Below are 15,873 nucleotides of genomic sequence, written 5' to 3' on the forward strand. Positions count from 1 at the left end.
ACCCGACTTCATACTTCCACTTTCCGGACTTGACGCCCAAGCCTTTCTGTATAAAGTATCCGTACCGCGCGTACTCTCCAGCATACTCCCTTTCCTCATCTCCATCTTGACGTTCCTTCTCCCTTCCTTCTTCATCACTTTCTTTGCCAACGTTGCTCTTGCTCCCGCCATGCTCTTTCAACTCTCCCCAAACACCATTCCCACACTGATAAACACAAGTACAATACTCGGACCCATCATCTTGCTTTACGCACAAGGAGCGATCACCGGTTTGCTCGGCGTACCAGGTGCCGAGTTTGGCGATGGGGATTTCTGGTGTGGTAGTGTTAGAATTGAATGTGGATGTGGGAGTTGAGATCAACATACGATGGTGTTGCATGAGTTCCCAACCGCAGTACTTTGTAACATTTCCTTCTCTCCTCAAATTCGATGTTGACGGCGACATCCATGTTGGCGATGAAACAACGCTCGCGACGAGCATGGCGATCATTAACAGTATCATGCCGCAGCAGCGGCTTCCTGATATTATCGCCATGGTGTGATCGCGCCGGAATGACGACGACTATCTTTCGGCGGTATGTATGTGGCGAATCTCCCCTTCGAGGAATCTTGCAGGAGGAAGATCGGAATGTCAGGAAATTACAGTAATGTCGAATTACTTTTGACTTTGGCATCAACGCTCGTGGTACCGTACACGTGGCTAGCCGCAGACCGTGCCTCGAAGCTACAGCAGACGGAGTGTTTGTGCGTTGACGCGCTATGGCGTTGGTGATACAAACGTCATGTCAAATGTCACAATCAAAACAATCGCGATCGTCACACAAACACGGCAAAGACGGCCAATACCAAAGTTTATCGTAACCTCGTTGGTAATTCGTAAGATAAGCAAAACGCCTCGCTATGCAGTATGGGTATCGAGTGTGAATAACAAACGCCGTAAGGAAACTAGACCCAAGCCAAACTCCAGAGCGCGGGCATGTTGGGCCAGCGCTCTTGCCAGGTAGCGAGTATGTCGGGGACGCGCTCGTCAAAGCCAGATCGAGCAGCTCCGCCACCGGATTGCCACCCGCTATCGCCATGTTGTTCTCTCTCCTTGGCAGCGGCCTCGTTCAGGCTGAGCGCAAGGTCGAGGATAGCTTTGCCGCCAACGAGGGCTTCTTCGTGGTTATCCCTGATGTCGACGTTGAAGACGTGGACAGGACGGTTGAGCTTTCCGCCCTTGTTGTGGAGATCTTCCAGCACAGCATCGAAGCAGCGCTCCTCGCACGTTATGACGACGTCGACGACACCAGATTCAGTACCCTGCGAGCCTTTGTCTTCGGCGTGGTCCAAACGAGGCTTGCCGGGCACCCAGTCTTGGAAGCGCTCAGGGTAGCCTTTGATGTTCAAGTTGCGACCGAGCATGTTAAGCAGGCCGTTGTGGGTGTAGAGCGCAGTGTTCTGGCCAGCGAGCTCATCGTGGATGGCGCGGTAGGTAGTGCTGTTGAAGTTGTAGACGTTGGGCTGCGTGATGGTCGGACCGGGAAGACGGACCAGAGAGCCAGTGCCAAAGCTAATGGTAGGGAGATGGGCTGAGGCAAGCTGAAGATGAGCTTCCATGGAGCTAGTCAAGTTAGCGATATGATTGGCTTGCGGATCAGCGAATGACATACCGGTTCTGGTTACTCGCACACACAGTGCAGAACTTGAGCTTGAAGCTATCGTCGGGTACCATATTCTGCTCTGCGTGCGCGTCGCTGGCGCCGTCCATGCCCATGGAAGCGGGCTCAGCTGGCGGCGGCGGGGGTGGTGGAGGTGCAGCGGCGGCAGCCTGCTGCCTGGCGCGCAGTCGTGGGTCGGCAGGGGCGTCCATATTCGGCGGGGTCGGGTCGTGGTGCGGGAGGTGTGATGGGACGGTGTGGAAGGTATGATGGGGCAGGTGCTGGCGCGTCTGCGGACAGCTCTGCAATTTCTTCACAAACGTTAGTTATGGTTCCACGCAATTATAGACAGCAATCATAACAAGGTTCACGGGAGATCAGAATTTTCAGCGTTAATTGTGAGTCCTCAACGACATCCGAGGTAATTCCTGCGAATTGCCTAGGACAGCTCCAATATGGGTTCATCATCTCAAGGGGAGGGCACATGGGCACACGAAGGGAGGAACTTACAGTACTAAAAAGAGTTACTCCAGATCATAGTCCCATGCATAGAGAGACGCGTATGAGTGAGTGGTAAGAGTTGTGGTGGTTGTGAAAGGCACGAGGCCTGTGAGGTTGAATCTTTGTCAAGCTCGAGCTCAAGTCATAGTCTGCTTAGCGGCTGACTAAGCTCGGCTGAAAGATTACGCGGGGCGCCGAACACCTGGGCACCTCGAAATGGAGGGGCTGGTCGCGATGCTTCATGTCGACAATCTTGGAACAGACTCTTACCTGTTCCTGAAGCGCTTGGACATAGCATATCTCGTATAGGGAGATCGCCTTCATTAAAAGCGATCGCGGTGACGTGATGCAATTGCGCAAGCATACTGTATACCCAAACGGGACGCCTAGGTAACCCGGCTCAAACGCACCTGTCACACAGCGCCGTGGTCTGGGGAATGTGGTCGGGAGAGGACCATGGCATGGCGAAAGGAATGATATCCGAGTCGACTATGATGTGTTTGCCCTCGTGACAGGACGCGGTGAAGACGGCCCAAGGAAGATGCTCGCGGGCCTGGCAGCGCATTCGACCAGCGGTGCGCGCGCAGTCCCCATGCAGCTAGGCGATGACCTGAAACGCCTACTAAGGTGAAAGTAGCCTAAGCATGCATTGATGGGGTTTGCAATCATGGAAAGGAAGAGTCGTCAGAACACACACCCCTCGTTGATGCCAGCAAGGCTGTCTCGAGGCCTCTTGACTCGCTACCTCTGCTTGATATCGACAATCGCACAAATACATTTCATGCCCTGCCCACTGGCGGCGCTGTCAAGTATCCTGAAACACTTTGGCATCTAGCACTCCCCGCCGCCTGGTGCCAAAAATAGAGTTGGCCATCACCACCACGCGCGCGCTGGTCTACACAGCATCCAGAAGCCGCCAGAGGCCTCGCCATAGTCGCGTCGCCCCCTAGCCGCACTGTTGCCGTTCCCCTCCTGCACGGAACCCTCGAAGCCACCACGTTGGCCCTCGGGTGCGCACCTCATCAACCGTTCACTGGGCGAGTGTTAGCGCCAGGCCTGACCCCCACAACCCCCAGCGAGCGCTTCTCCAGCCGCTCTACAGTGGAAATATCTTCACGCCCGCCGCGCAACTCCCAATCGCCAGGCGCACCTGCACAGCCGACGTGCTGCTTCCAGAAGGCCTGAAGCGCGCCGCCGGGCCATTGGTCACTGTCGCCTCGAAACATCCGACACAAACATCGAGTCACTGCGCCATCTGCCGTCGCCAGTCCACGTCGCGCTGATTCGAACGCTGCTTGTGCGCCTTGTGCGCTGGCCACCTGGAGCCCGTCTCTGCTCCCGCGGCAGTTTCCCGAGTACTGCATACCGCATACCGCATACTGAATACTGAAGACTGTACTGCACTAGCTGCGTCGCATCCTACTCTGCCACCCGCACTGCCCTCGACCGCGCTTCAAAACTCCATATAGTTACCGCCGACGCCCGACCTGTCTGTTCACGCAATCTACCGCATGACAGACGCCAATTCCGCATCAGAGACGGCCGCCGACTCGCAGCGGCTGAAGAACATCACAGAAGGAGTGGCTGTCCGCGGATACCACAGCGAGCAAGACATGGCGGCCGATGTCTTATCACCACGCAGTGACCCGGGCGCATCGGCGCAAGTCGGGGTCAATCGCACCTCCCTCCCGCCGCTCGTCACTTCCCCGCCATCCAAGGCGAAGCTCGAGCGCGCCAGCTCCTACATGAACAAGCGACTCTCGACCTTCTCCAACACGTCCAACACATACCAGTCCGTGCGCTCCCGGCCGCAGTCGACCGCCTTCCCCATCTTCCACTCGAGCCTGCCCTACTCGCTCGTCCGCGACTTTGCCTACGACCCGCTGCACCCGCTCTTCTACGGCCCCCTCCCGGAACAACCTTCCGACATCTCGACACCGGCCAGCGAACACAGCCGGAGACTCTCGGACCCGCCACCCGTGGCATGGCGAAGCGACCGAGGCGGTTGGTCCGCGGGGTCCTGGGACGAGAACGGCGAGCAGCTCCCACAAACAGCATACGACGGCGGCCCGCCCTACAGCGAGGACGACGACATCTCTAGCCCGGTAGTCACAAGCCACCATGGCGCGAGGCATAAGAAACACAAGTCCAACATTGTCAATTTCGACCACACTCGTGGGCGGAGAGGATACCCCGAAGAGCAGCGGCGGGGCTCGATACTGCCTATGAACGGCGAGAGCAGCCAGTTCGTCAGCGACGAGGCTGCAAACGGGCCCGGGGGTGAGTTGATCACATTTCCACCCGAGTCGTCGCGGCTCGGTGTGCCAGAAGGAGCTTCACGACGAGACTCGCACTTCGCAACCACTCTTCCACAACGGGCATACGCCGAAACCGACGCCGATGTCGAGGGCCCGCCATATGACTCAGACGACGACATGTCAGAGCCCGAGGACTACATCCACGACGACAACCGATTCTCGCGCGACTACCAGTTCACCATCGCATCGCCCGACGAGGAGATGCACGGCAAGGCCGTCGCCCTATTCGACTTCGCACGCGAGAACGACAACGAGCTGCCGCTGGTAGAAGGACAAGTGATATTGGTATCATACAGACACGGCCAAGGTTGGCTCGTAGCCCAAGACCCAAAGACTGGCGAGAGCGGGCTTGTACCCGAGGAATACGTTCGCCTGCTGCGCGACATTGAAGGCGGCTTGAATGGTCTAGTCGGCGCGGTACAACCTCAGCCCGAACTACTGCCACCCGAAGCCAACAACGGGCCTGAGAGCCTACTCAGTCCGATCTCAGCTGGGCCCGAAGCGAAGACGCCCACACAGGCCGACCACCCCCAGAACTACACGCCCGTCATATCGACCTTCTCAACAAGCCACAAAGATCTGGAGAAGTACCCGACAGATAGGCTCGGGACGCCTACTACCACCGAGGGCGGCCCGTTCTCAAGAAGCAAAGACACTGGCGCTATGGAGGGTGTGGAGTCAACACCCGAGCCTCAGTCCCAAGATCAGAAGCCATGAAGATCGTAAGGTCGCTTGCCTTACCATGGGCAAGCCCGGAAACCAAACTCCGCAGAGCTACAGCAAGGGGTGCTGGACCCATGCATTACCAGGCGACAGACTTGCCCACCGGAGCAAAGGGATAGCCACCCCCTCACCGTAGCATGACATGGCTGGGTGCAAAAAGAAACAAGATGCTCAACGCGTTCACGACATTCGCTTCAACCCATGTCTTTACCCAGTCTCTTATTTCTTACTCACGAACGCATTCTTCAGCATAGCGGATTCTCTTTCTTCTTCATGCGGAGCAGGGCGCCAAAATGGGATGGAACGGAACTCGATGGGGGAGTACTGTTGTCACAGCAGCAGAGGAAAGGATGCAGGTACGGTTTGAGCGTACCGGTCCCGTAAAGAAAGGAAAGGAAGGGGGCACCACGATTTCGAAGGTTGTTACATGTTGGACGGGTCTGGGCTTACATGGTGTGGACATATCACTATCATTGTAGTTGTACATTTCTCTTTTCTATCTTGACGAAACGACACTTGGCTTGTGATTATTAGAAAGAGAAAGCAAGCCGAGTAATGACGGAGGAAAGGGTGTGAGATCGGGATTCTCACGTTTGTTTAGCGGTGCGAGGAGCGAGAGGCGGTTTTATATATCAAACCGCTGTCTTCTGTAATACATGACTGTTTCGAGAACGTTGGCTCCAAAAATATGCTTGAGATGATCTTGTTCTTGTTGGTGATGTTGGTCTTGGAATAAGTCCATCTCCCAGCTCTCATGTTTAGTAAGTAAACACTCCTGAAGCAGATCTCGGGACCAAAGAAGAGCCGTCACATTTTCCCAACACAATTTTCCTCACAATGAACGTCACCAAGTACAGGGTATATGTCCAGCGATATAGTTCATGGCGTAACCGCATGAGCTTACCGGGTACAGAAAATACACTTTACTCTGAGACGCATCTCTAGACCATGCTTTGTTATACTACTACAATTAAATGGTGTACACAAACAACTTCAATCTCGTTTTACGGAACGCATGACATTGTGTGTCTTGCAATGAGAAACGAAGCACTGAAAACAAGCACCACCTCAGGGAAGCAAGCGAAGTCTATGCATGTCATGTCATGTCATTCAGGATATGATCCCAATACCTATACTATGCCCATACCCCGCCAGCATCGACCGAACGCCCAAACGCGCACGCTTCCCAAACTCCGCTCTACCAGAACCACCCTAGTATCCCGAAAACAATGAGAAAGAGAAAGAAAGGATACTGTACAAAAAGCCCCCCTACCCAATCTCCCTTCCCAATCCAAAACAGCACACCAACCACTCAAAGCGTAGGCGCCCTCTTCAACCCGCGACAATACCTAACATACAACGCATCAATAAAATGACTATGCCTAATCCCCGGCGGTCTCGCTGTCTTGAACGTCTCAATCGCATCCTCAACACTATACCCCAACCTCTCAATCAGATAGCTCACAAGAAAGAAGCCCGTGCGATTGAACCCATAATGGCAATGTACGCCAATCAACCCAGGCCTACCTTCCGCACGGATCTTATCGACGAGGTCGAAAAAGTCGTTGACTTCGGCTGCTTGGGGCGGTTGCTTGGATACGGTGGGGAATTTGTGGTAGGGGATTCCGCCTTCTTCTAGGCCTTTGGGGTCGTAGACGGGGTTGTCGTGCGAGATGTCGATTACGGCGCATAGTTTACCCTTCCATTGCCTGGTCAAGACCTTGGGCGTGTGCTCCTCATCGACTTCTCTTAGGGTTTTCATGGCGCGGAAGACGCCTGCGATGGGTGCGGAGACGGGGGGCACGGCTTTCCATTTTGCGAGGTTCTTGACGTCCCATTTCCCCTCTGTGGAGAGGTAGGAGAGTTGCCAGGCGAGGGACAGGCGCGGGTCGATGTAGTCGATGAAGAAGGTGTTGATTAGGCCCGCGATTATGCGCGAGGTGGAGGGCGCGAAGAGGAGGGAGTGTGCGGCTGGTTTGGGCATTATGGCGGTTTTGACGACGAGGCGGCGGGGGTGTGGGGAGGGTGTGTGGGTGGTGGGGGTTATGGGAGTTGTGGTGGCGGAAAGGAGGGGGCCTTCGGTGGTGATTACGCTGCCTTCCGTTGTGTTCTCTGAGGTGGAAGAGACGCTAACGTCCGTGGTGGATATAGCGGTTGATTCGATGGTCTTGGTGTCGTCTTCTAGCTTTGGTAGATCCTTCACATCGATACCGGAATCTTGGTGCTCTGTACGTCCCGGGTTGTCGTTGTCAGGGAGGACTGCGGAAGGTACGAAGGGGGCTGCTGCAATGGGCAGGCTCGCCATCTCACTTGGTGGCTGGATCGCGCTGACATCCCTTCCTAGAAACTCGACAATCTGCTTAACGTTCGACGCAGGAGTGACTGTGTCAGTCTCACCAGCGGCGAGAAACACCGGTATGTTGAGTCCTTTCCAGACCTCCTTCCCTGGAAGACCTCCTACCGGCGAGCCACTGGAGTAGTCGGGACACATTCCACGAGCCATCCTCAACCACACAGCACTTCGGCTCTGCTTGTTGAAGCGCAATTGTAGCTTCTTCGTTTCGTCGTCAGAATCCACACCTGCCATGCGTAGCACGCTCTTGCTGTTGACACCTCCTCTTCTATCCCAACGTCTAATCAGATCGAAAAGAGCGGCAGGCATCAATGTGACAGAGCGTAGCTTCTTGACTTCTTCTGCAGTAGGAGGTTCAGCTTTGGGGCAGATGGCAATCAAGCCGCTGACATGCTGCGAAAGGAGGTGTGCATGTGGTGAAGTTGGGGAAGCCAGGAGCGCAGCAAGTGAGCATCCCATGCTGTGGCCAATAAGAACGACAGGCTGTCCATCATTGACTCCACGATGTGCTTCGATAACGACGGCAAGAAGCTGCACCAGGGCTTCCGTGGTGTAAGCGCCCCATGTCTTTGGTTCAAAGCTTGACACACCGCATCCAGGGAGGTCAACGGCCAGACAAGGGGCAAGATTGGAAAGACTGATAAGGATGGGACTGAATTGAGCGATAGAGCCCCCGAGGCCATGGATGAACACCAGTAGTGGAACAGGACATGGATCCTTGGGGAGTTTGTCCTCTTGATGATGTGGGCGGTAAAAGGTCCGGAGCCTGGGGTAGACAAATCCAGTTGACGAGACAGTGTAGGAGCGAACGGTGGAGTACTTCTTCAATAGGCCTGGGTCTGTACCAGCGGCTTCATCTGCGGAGGATTAGTAAAACAAGGCTAGATGATCGCCAGCTAGGCCACGTGATGAATGACATCCACGTGTGTCGCTAGGCAGAACACTCACCAGCCGCGGTATCAGATACATGTTGGGTGTTGATGGCGGTTCCCTTGTTTCCCTTACTCCTATACCAGAGTACAGATCCAAACCCACACAAGGCTGTCAGTTGGAGCATGCCCACAAAAGTCAGAGTCAACCGGTCTCCGCTAACTACGAATGGGTTGAGAAGCCGGAGCAGACGGAGGGCGGATTGCTTTATACTGAGCCCATACCAGAGATTAAGGTCTGAAGCGGTCTGTGTCACTTGGTCGCTGGGTGAGGCAGCGAGGGGAGCCTGTGGAAGACGCAACGTGCCATTGCGGAACAAGCCAGGTCGCGAATGAGGCTCCATGTCCCTTTTCGTGCTGGAATGCTGAAAGTATATGCGACGGGGCGTTCGGGTTGCCGGCGTGCGGGACGGTGACGAGCACTGGGCGGCAGCCAATGGAATCAGATGGTGCCTCTCGTGCCCGGATCGCTGGAGAGAAAGAGCCGGTGCTGAGAGCGTCTCTTATTGGAAACCTTGCGCACGTTTGGCAACGGCGAATGCGCGGCTACGAAGGATATTCCTTAATCTGGGATCTGAAGGCGCGACCGATATCTGACGAGGATATCATCCTGACACAGCGATATGGAGAGATAAAGCGGCAGCGAGCGGTTTTGCTTTGTGCGATAGTGCTTTGCAACCCCCAATTCGGCAGGGAATGGCGTGGGAGTGTTTGCGATATGGAAATTGCTTAGTAGAGAGGTTTGTGATGGGCGCATGGGCGGTATGACGTTGGGTTGGGCTGCTGCCAGGCTTCGGAAGCGGCGTTTTCACGTCCATCGTGGGAACTTGGCAGGGATGCTGGAGCCTTTCCAACGGCCTTCCCCTGACCATCATCACTGCGAACTCTATGGAGAACCATACTTAGTCCTCCCATCTCCCCGTCTGATTGAGACCTGCTGCCAATCTGCGCGTGCTTTTCTTGTGATCCGGATCTTCCGGTGCGACGCCAGCCCGATACACCAGCGACGTGTGCTCTTCGTCGTCAGTTCCCCCAGCCCAAGGCAGAATGCAGTACTGTACATGTACTGGGAACGACCCGGTACTCGGGTCAGATCGACTTACCTGACCGTCGCGGTACGACATGACAGATGAATACAGTACATAGCCGACATGCAGCCTTGCGTGCTGCGACGGCCATGCAAAGCGCCAGGCTCGCAGGATGCATGCGAGAGGCTCCCGCCATTCCCAGCGCGATCTGGCGTCTTTCCAGAACCACCCCGCGAGCGACTTCGCCGTTGCAGACGCCGCATGTGGTCAAGCCGAAGCCACGCCGGTAGTTGCGCCGACACACACCGGATTTGGCCGCGACCAAAGTAAATTCCCCAGACCAAACCACACCACACGGCGCTAGATGGCCTCGAATCGTCATAATCGGCTTTCAATCAGGCCCGTCGCATTGGTCAATGGCAGCGTGTCCACCGCTGTCAAACTCACGCGTCTACCATGTTCTCATCCGACGGACCCCTCCATCGTTCCGAACGTTGGCTCCAGCGCAACGTGACGAAGGGCTGTCGACGCCCCACACAGACGTCGCTGCGAGCATTCGGATTGCTCCTTCGTCACTAGGGCAGCCGACGAATGTGTAGATCCCTGCTACGGGAGTACCTGGGTATACACGGTAACTGCTAGTTATCTCCGTATCTCTCACTACTTCGTCTATTGACTCAACTTTACCTTTGCCTCTCTGACTCCTTCTTGAGCTGCCTGTGCATTCCTCTCTACTCTTCCAGCCACACTGACCTTTCTTACCATTGACCGCACGACAAGCAGCCCGCCATGGACCCGCGCAACCTCCAGAAGCAGCGAGAACCAGAGGAGCCACGATTCCTCAGCTTTCCACATCTTCCCGATGACGCGAAGCTCGAGGATGGCAAGCCAGCGCTGAACAAATACTCATCTACACTCACGACCGGTCACAACTTCCCTGGAGCACAGGTTCGCTACCCGGTGCCACGACGATTGAAGCATTCCAGTCACTAATGACTCTCGTCGCATAGGCAATGCTATACGCAGCTGGTGTACCATCACGGGAAGCAATGAAGACGCAGCCCCACGTGGGAATTGCGAGCGTCTGGTGGGAGGGCAACCCTTGCAAGTCAGTATACTCTTTGGATTCCTTGTCATAATACTGACGATAATGCAGCATGCACTGTGAGTGACCCATGCGAACGCCGCGATATACGCCAACATAGTCTCGACGTAGTGTACTGACGATGGGTAGTGCTGGATCTTGGGAAGGAAATCAAGAAGCACGTCTTGAACGACAACATGCTGGCATGGCAGTACAACACGATTGGTGTATCTGATGGAATCACAATGGGTGGAGAGGGTATGATCTCACTCTTTCAAACCTCCATGCTTGCTAACATCTCCAGGAATGCGCTTCTCACTCCAGACTCGCGAAGTCATCGCCGACAGCATCGAAACCGTCACATGCGCCCAGCACCACGACGCCTGCATAGCCATCCCCGGATGCGACAAGAACATGCCCGGAGTCATCATGGCATTCGCGCGACACAACCGTCCCTCGCTCATGGTCTACGGCGGCTCGATAATGCCAGGATACTCCGAGACGCTCAAGAAGCCAATCAACATCTCGACCTGCTACGAAAGCCACGGCGCGTATATATACAAGAACCTGAAGAGTGCTTCAGAGGGCAAATTCTCACCAGATGAGATCATGGAGGATATCGAGCGGAATGCTTGCCCAGGAGCTGGTGCTTGCGGAGGAATGTACACAGCCAACACAATGAGTACCTCGATCGAGGCAATGGGACTGACTCTCCCCAACTCTTCCACAACGCCTGCAACTTCACCCGCCAAGATGCGCGAATGCGCCAAAGCTGCCGCTGCGATACGAGTCTGCATGGAGAAGAACATCACACCGCGAAAGCTCCTGACAAAAGCTTCCTTCGAGAACGCCCTCGTTATGATGATGGTACTAGGCGGATCCACAAACGCCGTGCTACATCTCCTCGCCATGGCAGGCACAGCAGGCGTCCCCCTGACCCTCGACGACTTCCAGCGCGTCTCCAACAAGATCCCCTTCCTCGCCGACCTCGCGCCATCAGGAAAGTACATGGCCGCCGACCTCTTCGACATCGGCGGCATGCCCTCCGTCATGAAGCTGCTCGTAGCAGCCAACCTACTTGACGGCAGCATCCCCACCGTCACAGGTAAAACCCTAGCCGAAAACATCGAATCATACCCGTCCCTCCCCCAAGACCAAGTCCTCATCCGGCCCCTGTCCAACCCTATCAAACCCACCGGCCACATTGAGATCCTCCGCGGCAACCTCGCGCCATCGGGCGCCGTAGCAAAGATCACGGGTAAAGAAGGCTTAATCTTCACCGGCAAAGCTATAGTCTTTAACAAAGAGCACGAGCTCGACCGCGCCCTCAATTTAGGCCAGATCCCGCATGGCGAAAACGTTGTCGTAGTCGTCCGCTACGAAGGCCCCAAAGGCGGTCCTGGCATGCCTGAACAACTCAAAGCCTCTGCCGCTATCATGGGTGCTAAACTAACCAACGTGGCTCTTATCACTGATGGACGGTATTCTGGTGCTTCTCATGGGTTCATCGTTGGTCATATCTGTCCTGAGGCTGCGGTTGGTGGTCCTATTGCCGTCGTGCAGAACGGCGATATGATTACGATCGATGCGGAGAAGAATAGGATTGATATGGCTGTGGAGCAGGAGGAGATTGATAGGCGGCTGAGGGAGTGGGTGGCGCCTAGTATGCCCGTCACGAGGGGTGTGTTGGCGAAGTATGCGAGGTTGGTGGGGGATGCGAGCCATGGTGCTATGACCGATTTGTTTTGAGGAGCACCGGGAGTGTGGTGGAGTTTGGATATAGAGAGTCCTGCATATTGCAGATATTGGCAATCAATTGGCATGTGCACACGTTAAAAGGCCACATGCGACGTATGTTCCTGGACATGACATGGTCAAGCGCGCGTGAACTTCAACGAGAGAGCGAGATCATAGCAATGGCGGAATCACAGTACCAGGAACGATTTGCACGGATGTCGAAGGTAGGGGTATCATGTTGCTTTTGAGGCCCAAGCCCAGTGTCATTGGTGTCCTAGGCTAAAAGCAGGCCCGACTCAATCATGTCTTTCAACGCCATAAGCCGTAAACCGTGGTAGATCCGTAATGCCGCCCCGCAATCAAATGCTAGACAGCTCTTTTACACATATTCCGCGTAGAAGGTGATAATCTACTCGTCATCCTCCTCCTCCTCAGCCTCGAGAGTGGTCTGCGCGATACGGTCCAAATCACGCTGGCCGGACTGTGTGATGCGGCGGCCACCCTTGTCCTCGTCCTGCTCGAGCACACCGATCTTCTCGAGAGCCTGCATGACCTTACGGTCGACGGAGCCGGAGGCGTCGACGTGGTGGGAGGGGCGCGAACCGCGGTTCTTGGTTGAGCCGTGGACCTTGCGGAGGCGGCCGACACCGACGGTCTTGCGCTGTGCAATTCATCAGCATTCCGTCCCTTCATGTGTTCGTTGTGGTGGGCATTCTGCATACCATGTAGACGTGGCGGGCGACAGCGGCGGCGCGGACGTAGAACCAGTCAATGTCCTGGGGAGGAAGCTCGTTGGAGTCTGCGCATGTTAGTCGAAGTTTCTCGCATGGGTGGGGAGATTTGATTCTTACGGCTTGTCTTGACAGTGTCAACCCAGCCTGTAGATAAGTGGTCAGCGAACTGAGGTTATCCCCCATTTACGGGATTCAGGCTTCATCCTTCACCCGCTGGATAGAGACGAACCTGGACTGACATAACGTTAGCATTTGACATCGTGTGGTTTTGCGCAAGGCCAAAACTTACATGGGAAGCTTTCCCTGACGCTTCAAGAAGGCGGCATAGGCGGCCACGAACTTGTGGGACTCGATGTCCTTGACGGAAACTCCGGGCATGATTGCGGTATTGGTTTGGAAGTGGGAGGTGGAGAGAGGCGGTTCCGTGGGCTTGTCGTTGAATGCTGCGGCGTTCGAAGATATCGCGAGAGCCAAATTCAGCGACCCACGGTGGCTCGCTTAGGAACAATGGTCGGGCCGGCGCTAGTGGGGCGCTAGGCGGGGCCGCGAACCATCACTCTTTGAGACCGCGAACATTGACACGCGAACATCGTCATTGCTTGAGCGCGCTTTCGCAATTAATTCTTGAATGTGGTATAAAGCTATCGGTATCGTTAATCTTGATAGCTTACTCTGGTGTGCACTGGCTACATGCCTCATGGACCGTCCAAAACTATACAGTCGGTACTCCGAAACGGTTCCATCCGGCGCTGGCGACGACTAATCGATGCTTCCAACAGAGAAGCTTTTGCACGTGCGTTGTTGTTTGATATGCTACTTGTATATTGGCCCCCCTATTCTGCACGTCAAGCTACAGAGGAAGCATTAGAACTCTGCCGGACTCCAGCCCAGAGACATGATAACATCTCGGACGAAAGGAACTGTATTTCCATGCGTGAGTATACTTGCATCACTGCTGATGCTAAATTATTGTACGACATCAAGAGCACGTGGGAATGAGTTGGAATATCTGTAACTTCATGTGTGTTCTACTGATACTATTTTTACTTCAATATTACTATATCTAATCTACCACTTGCTGATATCAACAACAGTAACAGTAACTGAGTTGTTGCTAGCAGGAGGCAGCTCTCCACCACCCATAATCAACAACTTGGACTGGTCCTTGAGGACGCGAAGATGCCTGGTGTACGAGGTTGCTTCAGGAGTAGCAACCTTGACCCAAGGACCCTCTCCAAGACCCTTGTTGATGAATACCTCCGAGTTGCTGTGTGCGCTGGCAATGATGGTTCCGTTCTTGCCGCCAGCAGAGCTCCAGACGACGTATGGAGAACCGGTAGGGATGGTACCGTCGGTGGACTTGAGGCTGATACCGGTGGCCTCGCCAAACTTCTCAGGGTCGGACACGATCTTGTAGTAGACGGGGAACTGGTATGAGGTGGTGATGGCAGGTCCGCCACCGTACTCGTAAGTCATGATGTACTTTCCGTTGGGTAGCTTGGCGACTGTGGGCATACCAGGGCGGTCGGTGTAGGTGGGGTAGGTGACGTCGTCAATGACTGCGCCCCAGGTCTTGAGGTCGGTGGTGGTCTGGTGAACCATCTTCTGGCCGTAGGTGGCGTTCTCGCGCTGGTCGGAGTAGTAGCAGATGAGAGTCTTCTTGTTCATCATCAGGAAAGGCTCCCAGATGGGAGTAAGGCCGTTGTTGGGACGAGCCTCGCCACCTTTGGCGATCGAGGAGACGAATTCCCAGGTCTTGCCGCTGTCCTTGGAGGCGTATAGAACGATGTCGGTGGTTGAGAGATCGGTGGGGATAGAGGATCCAGAGATGAGGACGGTGCCGGCCTTGTAGCCACCAATCGCCTCAGGAAGTACGTAGAGGAATGGCTGGTAGCGCAGACCGAGGCCGTTCTTTGTGTCTTGCACGCGCGAGAACTCCTTCCATGACTTTCCGCCGTCGGATGACTTGAAGATGGGGAAGTAGACCTTTGGTGGCTCTGGCGAATAGTTCTCCCAGGTTGCGAGGAGCGAACCGTCAGGGAGCTGGGCACTTCGCGCATAGAGGACACCGGGGTCGGTCCAGTTGGCGTCCCTGGGTGGTGAGAAGATTACATTGCGAGAGAAGGTAGGCTGTTCTGCCTTCTTGGGGTGCGCAGAGACGGTCGTAGCGACGCTGATGAGCGACAGGAAGAGGGTAGAGAGACGCATCTTGAAGGCTTGAGAGATGTGCAAGATGAAGCCAAAGTCGCAGCCGGCATCAACAAAGTATATAAACAAATGCCAATGCAACTCTACCGGCCAGTCAACCGGGATCTACCATACTACCATGTGATCGATACTCTGTTCCCGGTCGGTGGTGCGAGGTAGTTCTCGGAGTCTGCCCGTTTAACGTCATGTCGCCCTGCCACACATGGCAAGCATCCTTGCTCTCCGCACAAAACACGTCGTTCAATGGCGGGAATCTGGAGACCGCTGTCCGGAGTAATTGTGGGGAACAAGGATCTTCGTGTCTTGCGGGGAAAGCGGTAGTTTATACACCGAGCAAGCCTTAGCCAACTTAGCTAATGCCTAGTCATCGAATGTGCCGAGGCGCGGAGGAAGAACTCTGAACAGATTGGTCCGGAAGAATGATGAGAGCATGTGACGAGAGTCTCTCCGGAGCATCATGGCCAAGATCTTGGAAATCGGAGGTATACCGCAGTTGTGTTGTGGTGGTGTATGTATATGTCGGGAGTTGGGGGCTGGAAGTGGGAGATGGGTGTGGCATGACGCACGGCATTTGCAGCGGGAAGGCGCGTCCACGGGTGCCATGGAACGCGACAGCTC

At 55.1% G+C, this 15,873-nt stretch overlaps 6 protein-coding genes across 6 annotated transcripts; 2 read left to right on the top strand and 4 right to left on the bottom strand.

Moving 5' to 3' along the window:
* Positions 1–945: 945 nt before the first annotated feature.
* SSU72 (RNA polymerase II subunit A C-terminal domain phosphatase) lies at positions 946–1,852 on the bottom strand (the record flags this gene model as incomplete). The annotated part of the gene is made up of 2 exons (XM_049380138.1): positions 946–1,603; positions 1,653–1,852. The coding sequence occupies 2 exons, from the start codon at positions 1,850–1,852 to the stop codon at positions 946–948; spliced, it is 858 nt and encodes a 285-aa protein (XP_049230135.1).
* Positions 1,853–3,652: 1,800 nt separating this feature from the next.
* Positions 3,653–5,176, top strand: J4E87_008551 (uncharacterized protein; the record flags this gene model as incomplete). The annotated part of the gene is made up of 1 exon (XM_049380139.1): positions 3,653–5,176. The coding sequence occupies one exon, from the start codon at positions 3,653–3,655 to the stop codon at positions 5,174–5,176; it is 1,524 nt and encodes a 507-aa protein (XP_049230136.1).
* A 1,318-nt stretch (positions 5,177–6,494) lies between these two features.
* Positions 6,495–8,808, bottom strand: J4E87_008552 (uncharacterized protein; the record flags this gene model as incomplete). The annotated part of the gene is made up of 2 exons (XM_049380140.1): positions 6,495–8,392; positions 8,484–8,808. 2 exons carry the CDS (start codon positions 8,806–8,808, stop codon positions 6,495–6,497), a joined length of 2,223 nt encoding a protein of 740 aa, XP_049230137.1.
* A 1,473-nt stretch (positions 8,809–10,281) lies between these two features.
* J4E87_008553 (uncharacterized protein) lies at positions 10,282–12,325 on the top strand (the record flags this gene model as incomplete). The annotated part of the gene is made up of 5 exons (XM_049380141.1): positions 10,282–10,440; positions 10,503–10,600; positions 10,649–10,656; positions 10,727–10,834; positions 10,881–12,325. 5 exons carry the CDS (start codon positions 10,282–10,284, stop codon positions 12,323–12,325), a joined length of 1,818 nt encoding a protein of 605 aa, XP_049230138.1.
* Positions 12,326–12,722: 397 nt separating this feature from the next.
* On the bottom strand, positions 12,723–13,425 carry RPS19 (40S ribosomal protein S19; the record flags this gene model as incomplete). The annotated part of the gene is made up of 5 exons (XM_049380142.1): positions 12,723–12,974; positions 13,036–13,112; positions 13,165–13,213; positions 13,258–13,276; positions 13,337–13,425. The coding sequence occupies 5 exons, from the start codon at positions 13,423–13,425 to the stop codon at positions 12,723–12,725; spliced, it is 486 nt and encodes a 161-aa protein (XP_049230139.1).
* Positions 13,426–14,115: 690 nt separating this feature from the next.
* Positions 14,116–15,255, bottom strand: J4E87_008555 (uncharacterized protein; the record flags this gene model as incomplete). Its single annotated transcript, XM_049380143.1, has 1 exon — positions 14,116–15,255. The coding sequence occupies one exon, from the start codon at positions 15,253–15,255 to the stop codon at positions 14,116–14,118; it is 1,140 nt and encodes a 379-aa protein (XP_049230140.1).
* Between the last annotated feature and the right edge of the window lie 618 nt (positions 15,256–15,873).

The sequence above is a fragment of the Alternaria ethzedia genome (genome assembly GCF_023757985.1).
Source record: "Alternaria ethzedia strain BMP 0044 chromosome Unknown scaffold_27, whole genome shotgun sequence".
In the NCBI taxonomy this organism is placed as follows: Eukaryota; Fungi; Ascomycota; class Dothideomycetes; order Pleosporales; family Pleosporaceae; genus Alternaria; species Alternaria ethzedia.